General features: G+C 37.9%; 1 protein-coding gene across 6 annotated transcripts in view; it reads right to left on the reverse strand.

Moving 5' to 3' along the window:
* The window catches only part of ssbp2 (single-stranded DNA binding protein 2), a 590,624-nt gene extending 586,168 nt beyond the window's left edge, over positions 1-4,456 (reverse strand). For 5 of the 6 annotated variants that reach the window (XM_041185705.1, XM_041185703.1, XM_041185702.1 and 2 more), the window contains exon 1: positions 4,338-4,434. In XM_041185705.1, the coding sequence (XP_041041639.1) occupies positions 4,338-4,393 (56 nt within the window). In that variant the 5' untranslated portion in view covers positions 4,394-4,434. Of the gene's footprint in view, positions 1-4,337 lie in introns of all 6 variants that reach the window. The other variant, XM_041185704.1, reaches the window with a different exon arrangement.
* Positions 4,457-7,548: the final 3,092 nt, after the last annotated feature.

The raw sequence follows: 7,548 nt of genomic DNA on the forward strand, positions 1-7,548 counted from the left end.
AGAGAATGCAGATAAATGTGCACACTGAGATCCTGAGTGAATTTCTTGGCCTCTCAGACAGCCTCCTGTCATTGTCATGAGCATGGAGGAGTCCTGCTGCAAAGTGGCTGAGGATATGGCACACAATTTGTCCTCTACACAGCCTCTGTTCTATCTCCCCATCATGCTACACCCCCAAAATCTTATTGTCTCTGTGTGGACAGACTTCCTTCTCCTCTGCCCTCCCTATGAGGATGCAGCAACACTTCCTGTCAAATCCTGGAACTCAACACAACACCTCCAAAAATAATGCAGAATACTTTCAGACACTTTGCAATAGCAGAAGTTCTTCAAAATCACCTTACCTACAAGTTGGGTATCTGGCTCTTTAGGTAATGTTAATGCTGGGTCCCTCACAGTTGAATGCTTGTACTTTAGTGAGTAACATGCAATTTTGTCAAATAGACTGCTTGGTCCAAACTTGGCATCTGGGTTCATACCAGCCTGTAGGGCTGCATGATATCATGATAGAATGAGTTCAGAGGTTTCCAGACAGTAACAGAGTACACCGACACGAGCACCCTCCTTAAGATGGTGCACCACTACAGCCATGTCAGAAGAAGGTGGTGGCGCAGACTACACTCTCCGGAGGACGATTGGCCTCCGTAGCAATATGCCTCCAGTAACCTACAAATTTTGCTCCCAGAGGGTTTAGGTAACACAGTAACTGTGTGGGTATTTTTAAAAATACAGATGCTGTAAGCACCTCTAGTTGATCCATAATGTTTTATTTTACAAAATTACTTCCCATTCATTTCTCATGCAAAATTTACAAATCAATTCATAGTACACACTTAAATGGAAAACTTCATTCACTTCAAAGGCCAAACAATACTAAAGTTTTAGAAAGAACAGTTTTATAAAGGAATAACTACTTTTACTTATATTTCTCAGTAATCCCTTTATTATTGCTTCATGTGGCTGGTTAGAGAAATGGGGAGAAGATCTATTAGTCCAGAACTCTCTGCTGGCGATTAGCGGATGAACGTCTCACTCATTTGCACGAAATCCCTCTGCCAGCTATTTTAATGGAACTGTCCTCTCTTTTTAAATGGGCTATTATCTATGACATTCTTCTGTCCAATATTTTAACAGAATTATGTTAAATGTTTGTCCATCAACATGACCAAAAGTAATTTTTATCCTTTTGCACAGAATTCCTTGTAATATCACTGGAGCAGAACCATTGCAAACTCAGGGAGTTACCACTAATATATTATTTTATAGTCTTCAATCCACTCAAGTACTACTAATAAATGTTTCTCAGAACTACCATTCCAATGCACAATCAAGCAAATGTAAAGTACCAGTCAAATATTAATTGTGTAACTAAATTCCTGTCCAGTCCAATGTCATGTTACTGTCACAGGGCTCCTAACCTTTTAGTCACATGACAGATTCAACTGCCCAGAACTGAACAGCATAAATGAATGCCTTCCAGCAGCAATTCTAGTTCAATACCATTACATTTGAATTTGAAATGTTACCATTGTAAGGAAAGCCATAGAAAATGTCTGCACCCAGGCTTCCTCCAACCTGTACTTGTGATGAAACTGATAATTGAGAATCCTTAATGTACCAATGTCTACCCTTATCGCATTTGGGAATTGCATGTCAGTTCAATAACCGAAGTCTCTATTAACTTTGGAATGTCTTTTATTTTGGTGTACAGATAATTTAACCTGTAAAAATGTATTTCCAAAGAAGCATCCTCTACTTTTTTTATTTTGTTAATATTGATCCATACATACCAAATTTGTAAAGAAAGGTTTTCATGGGTAGTTTCCTTTAGGTTATGTCTGTACACAGAAAAGTGTAAATTACATGGAACTACAATTTTAGCTACTAATTCCTGATGCATAATATGAACACGATATCTTGTACAGCTACTGCACATGGCACATTAAAAGATATTGAGTATTGTAGGTGGTTTTAGTTTCGGCACAGAGTAATTGCTTAGTCAACTGGTGGTGCTCTCATTACTAGACTAGGAGGTTTTGCATTCCATGATGTCACCGCTCTAAAAATCAGCATATTGTTGTCATAACTGCATCATCATTTCCATGACTGACACCCAGTCTTGCAGATCAAATATAAACAGTATCTCGGTTTACAAATGTGAAAACGTTCACGGTTACAAACATCAAATGACTTTTAAGTTAAGGATTTTCTTTTATTACCACCTTGAACTTGTATATTTCTTTTTCAATCCTGCTATTAAAAAAGTATGTTGAAGTAATAGTTCAGCCACTTACAAAGTGCATAATTCAGCTAAACATAAAATTGTATTATAAAATAATAGTTAATAAAGGTTTGCATGATTTTTTCCCTCACAAGTGAGATAAGTAGTAAGTTGGCAACTACTTGTGAATGAGATATGATCATCTCATTAGAAAACCATATAGTATATATAACACGTTTCCATTGTAGATCAAAAATGCCAATATTTAATAAACTGATTACATTATTATAGTTTTCTTTGAGGCTAAAGGTCAGTATCAAAACGCCACATATATTAGTAAATAAAGACAAACTTTAAAAAACACTTTTTCATTTACAATACACACTTTAGTTTCACAATTAACTGAGAGTAAACAAACACTAGAACTATATATTGCATAACTATTCATTGAACAATTGATGTAAGCTTTCATTTGGAAAGCAGCACTTTAGAAACTTGAATGCGATCGTAGTTTTGCATTTCCTGGCGTTACCAGCTTTTTTATTTACTATATTGTTTTCCCCTCTGATACGTTTTCAATTTGAACAAACAAAATACAGAGATCACAGACAGTCCTAAGTGTAATGTCTTCGTACTGCAAGCCAAAATTGAGGTTAGACTTAAACATGCTCCTCACAAGCGGCACGACTACTACAACTTTAAACGCTTCACACTTCAGTGGATAAGTAAACCACAAAAAACTTCGGCCTACCTTTCAAGAAAATGCAATAATCTTCTTAAATAAGCGTGTAATAAATTACATTAGTACTTTTTGTAAAGTTGTATTGTTCTTAATGACAAACACCGCTATTTTAAGACTCGTTTTATTAGATTGCTTTGCACTTACTACACAAGTAGAAAACAATAACATTACAGTTCTGTTCTTGCTTCAAACTGATACTAATATACAGCTAAATGCAATTTGAATTAGTAATTAAAAGTAAATGGGTATTATTTATTTTAATTAAAAAGTTACAGATGGCAGATTACATTCACTTGTTTTCTTCTTCCATGGTTCCCCTAAAGCAGCGTGGTGTAACATGGCACCAAGAGAGTCTCAGTTCAATGCAACTTAGAGACTTGGTTGCTCACTCGCTCAAAATGCAAGTATTGTTTGCCAACAAAAAAAACCACATTTATAAAATTCTGAAACATATCATTAAAACCAAGGAAAACCCCGATTCCAAGAACTTCAAGACATCGGTTGGCTTTGTCTTCGCGGAAATAAATCTAGATCCACTAATGCCAAATAAGCGAAATGATGTAAAACAATATGTGTTACTAGTATGTGTTTGTTTTATTACTAGTCGCATTACCAACATGACTTTTCCAGTTCACTGAACAGCATCTTGTATAGGACGACCAAGTAGAGAGCAGTAACAGCTAGTTGTGTCCTAACTCCAGCATAGTGATAATATGGAAGAAAATATTTATTTGAACTATTATACTTTACAAACTTTCCTTCCACAACACTAATATTACTATCACTGCTTAAGTCGTTCATCTGTATTTTCCATCTAAGACACGATATGTGAACTTCCAGAACTGTAACTAATGTATCTTAGTACAGATGCAATTACAGTGCAAAATAAAGCATTTTTGCTTAACGCCTTTTCCCCCTCAAACCTTCTGTTGAACTCTATTTTACTTTGCCCCTTCTTCCACGTTTTGATAATTCTTGGGCTAAGTTCATCGTGCACCTCAGTTCTGCAGCTCTCCCTCCTCCAGGACTTCCAAAAAAGTGTAAATAACCCATTGCACAAAGTGACAGAACACCAGCACAAACCCCAAGAAACCGGTACAACTTATTGTACTGCTTTCTCCATCAATACGTGTTACTTTTTCTTCCCTGGCAGCATTTCTATGGCCCCCCACAAAGCAGCACCCTGTACCTTATGTTCTAATACCAAGAGAACAGCAGCTACTTCTTGTCCTGGAGTCAACTGAGTGTCAGAATTAAACTTAATGTTTTCACACAAACCCCACAGTCCCGAGTTTGACATCTCACTATACCATTCCGGACCCGCCGGAGTTGAATCCGGGGTCAGTTTCCCCGTAAAAGCTGAGGTAAACTTACTTTTCCCTGGCTTGGCTGTCAGAAGGTACAGTGTTACTCTTGCCTTTGGCGTACATGCTTGAAGAGCTGGATTGTCACGCACCTGTCAAGCCATCAGGTCCCGGGAACAACCCCGTCACCATAGCGACAAAACGACGGCTCTCCGCCATTGGCTGGCGCCGGAGCCGAGACCGCCCCTTCGCTATGGTAACCGGGTGATCGACAGGCCCGATTGGTAGGGTGAGCGGCTGCTTCTCTTTGGGGGAGTTTGAAACCGTTGAAGTTCGGATTTTTGAAAAAAAGGCCCGGCTGTTCTGGTGAAAGGCTCCAACTCCCCTGCAAAGGTGCAGCCGAAAACCTGGACTGGATCACCAACCAAAAAAAATAAAAACAACAGCAATTGATACAGTATCCCAGTGAGTTATTTGACTGTACGTCCACAAAACAAATACAAAAAAATGTTACAATGATTACACTTAAATGTATTACATTTTTAATGATTACATACAAAGGTCACAAAGGTTAGCTTGAGTAGCACAATTTGTCGCATCTTCGTCCGTCACCCAAAACAAAATGTACGTTTCCCTGATACTGAACCTTCTGGAGTTTGGTAACACTGTCTGGCCAAAAGATTATTTTGCTGTTTAGGGGCTGCAAGGCAAAGGAGGCAAAAGTAACCAATTGAAGGAACTGGTGTTGTTATCTAAACTCATATCTGATTTCTAAACTGTTGATTGATCATTGTTCAAAAATGTTCACAAAATTCATAAATCTTGCACAGCGGTAAAATACACTGTATTTTTCATAGTTCACTTTTTGGAAGGTTCACGGTTTATTCTACAACACATTCTCCTCAGTAAAAGGAGGATGGGGTTCTCTTAGAAATGTCGTGCTTTATATTACCACTGTGAATGTCACTCCACGAACGAGGACACAAGAGAAACATTTTGAGAAGTGTGTGCTAGAGTATGTAAGTTTTTGTTTGTCTAAATTTCATTTAGTAGCCCAACTGAAAGCTTACCAAATTGGCCTAATAGAGTTAAACAGTCCTGAGGATCATCCTGTGAGCTTCATTGTGACAATCAGAAGAGAGAAAATTGTCAATAAAAATGTTACAAATGTGTTTTGTTTTACTTTATTTACTGCTTTACATCTCCTTTTTGTTACAAACCCACATACATCCATTTTACTTGGTCAGAAATATCCCTTCCATTGCAATTCTATTCTTACTTATTGGTTAAGCTCAATAGGAGACAGATATCAACAAAAATATTCAGCAAATTTTCCTTTCTTCCACTATGAAACTGATCTGGGATTAGTGATACTGTCTAATACAAGCCCAAGTGCAAATAGGCTTGTCAAGGCAATATTTATTGTCCACTCCTTGTTATCCTGAGAACATTAAGAGTCAGACACAGTGCAGAACAGGAATCCCATGTAGGATGGTAGACTCCTTTCTTAGGTGGCTTTAGTGAATCAGTTTCCACAGTAATTTTTTTCTCCTACTAGATTTGAATATTGCTGAAAAAAAGAGACACGTCTAAGTTTTTCGTCTTGCGCTCCTCGGGGCACTTCACAAGAATACCAATATAAGGGGAAAACAACAATTTACACTGTATGTGACAAGAATGCAGATTTGTTGGCAAGTGGCATTGCCATGAAGAATGCACCAGTGATGGTGACTGACAGTTAACTGCCAAGCATTGTTTGAAATTTAAATCAGGCAGCTTGACCCTGATTGGTCAAGGCATTGCCCTGAGGAATGAGTCAGAGAATGGCTGTCACCTATTTTGTTTAGGTGAAACGGGCATAATGTGTGTTCTTTCTGCCTGCAAAGAACAAAGCCCTGTGTATTAATATATGCAGCTTCCAGCACACACAAATGCGCCACACTGGGAGCATTGTTGTCAGCATAATTCTTAGTACACTGGGGGTTATTTACCAAATGTTGTCCAATAGTGGAATCACATCTAATGTTAGACACTGTGTTTTGAGCTTTGCAAGCATGGGCTGGTTGGGTACAGTCTGTACCCTGCCCATTGAAAAATGCAGCACCTATTGTATACAGAAATTACAATATGGGGCAGGCCATTCAACGCAACCAATTCATGTTTACGTTTATCTTCCATCCAAGCAGGATGTGCCTGCCCTTCTCCCATATGGCTTTATCCACCTTAAACCACCTTCCTAACCTATTCTTAAAAGCTAACACAGGTTCTACTTCAGATATACCATAGCCTCACAATCCTCTGTGTAAATAAATTTCTCCTGTTCTCTGTTCTAAATTTAGTTTTAAGGTTCTTAAGGTCCAACGAACAACATAGAAATTAATAATCAGTTGATCTTTTCCTGATGGTATTTGTTGAGGCAGAATGTTGGTAAAGAATACTATGATATCTTTGACATTTACCTGAGCAGGAAAACAGAATTTCAGTTTTAGGTACAGCCATGTCTCAGTTAGCAGCACTCTTGCCTCTGAGTCAGAAGGCTGTGGGTTCAAGTCCCACACCAGAACTTGAGGGCAAATATCAAGGCTGACACTGCAGTAGCACTATCTTGCAGGAGAGTTATCCCAGTGCCTTTGCAATCTTTTATCAACACCATAAAAGATTATCTTGTCATTATCACATTGCTGTTTGTAGGCTCTTGCTGTTTGCAAAATGGCTGCCACACTTCCTACTCCACACCAGTGACTACATTTTAATAGTACTTCAATGCCTGCAAAGCGCTATGAGCTGTCCAGTGGTCATGATAGACACCGTATCAATGCAAAACTTCTTCTTCTATCATTCTATTTCTGATAATACCCGTATTCCCCTATTACTGGGGAGAAATGCTTAGAATCAAGTCCTGGATGTTTTTTCTTCAGTGTGTCTGGCGCTGTATCATGGATAAACAAAGAAATTAGTGGATGGAGAGGAACTGGTTAACTAGAATATATGTAAGGATAGGTGGACATCATTTCTAATATTTACTGGCATACTAGAATTTCCATTTAAGTGGTAAAAATTCACAATTACTACTTGTTTCATCAATCAGTCAATGACCTAGTATGAATCTGAAGTACAAAAATTTATAACAAATGTACAAAGTATTAGTATTATATCAAATTGTTCATTAGCAACCAAATGGAGTGAAAGTCGTCCACACCAATTCAATTCTGTTCAGCAGGTTATAAATATGACATACTTCCATAAAACATGGACAACTATTTCATGTACACAGAATAAAT

The sequence above is a fragment of the Carcharodon carcharias genome, chromosome 4, assembly GCF_017639515.1.
Source record: "Carcharodon carcharias isolate sCarCar2 chromosome 4, sCarCar2.pri, whole genome shotgun sequence".
Taxonomy (NCBI): Eukaryota; Metazoa; Chordata; class Chondrichthyes; order Lamniformes; family Lamnidae; genus Carcharodon; species Carcharodon carcharias.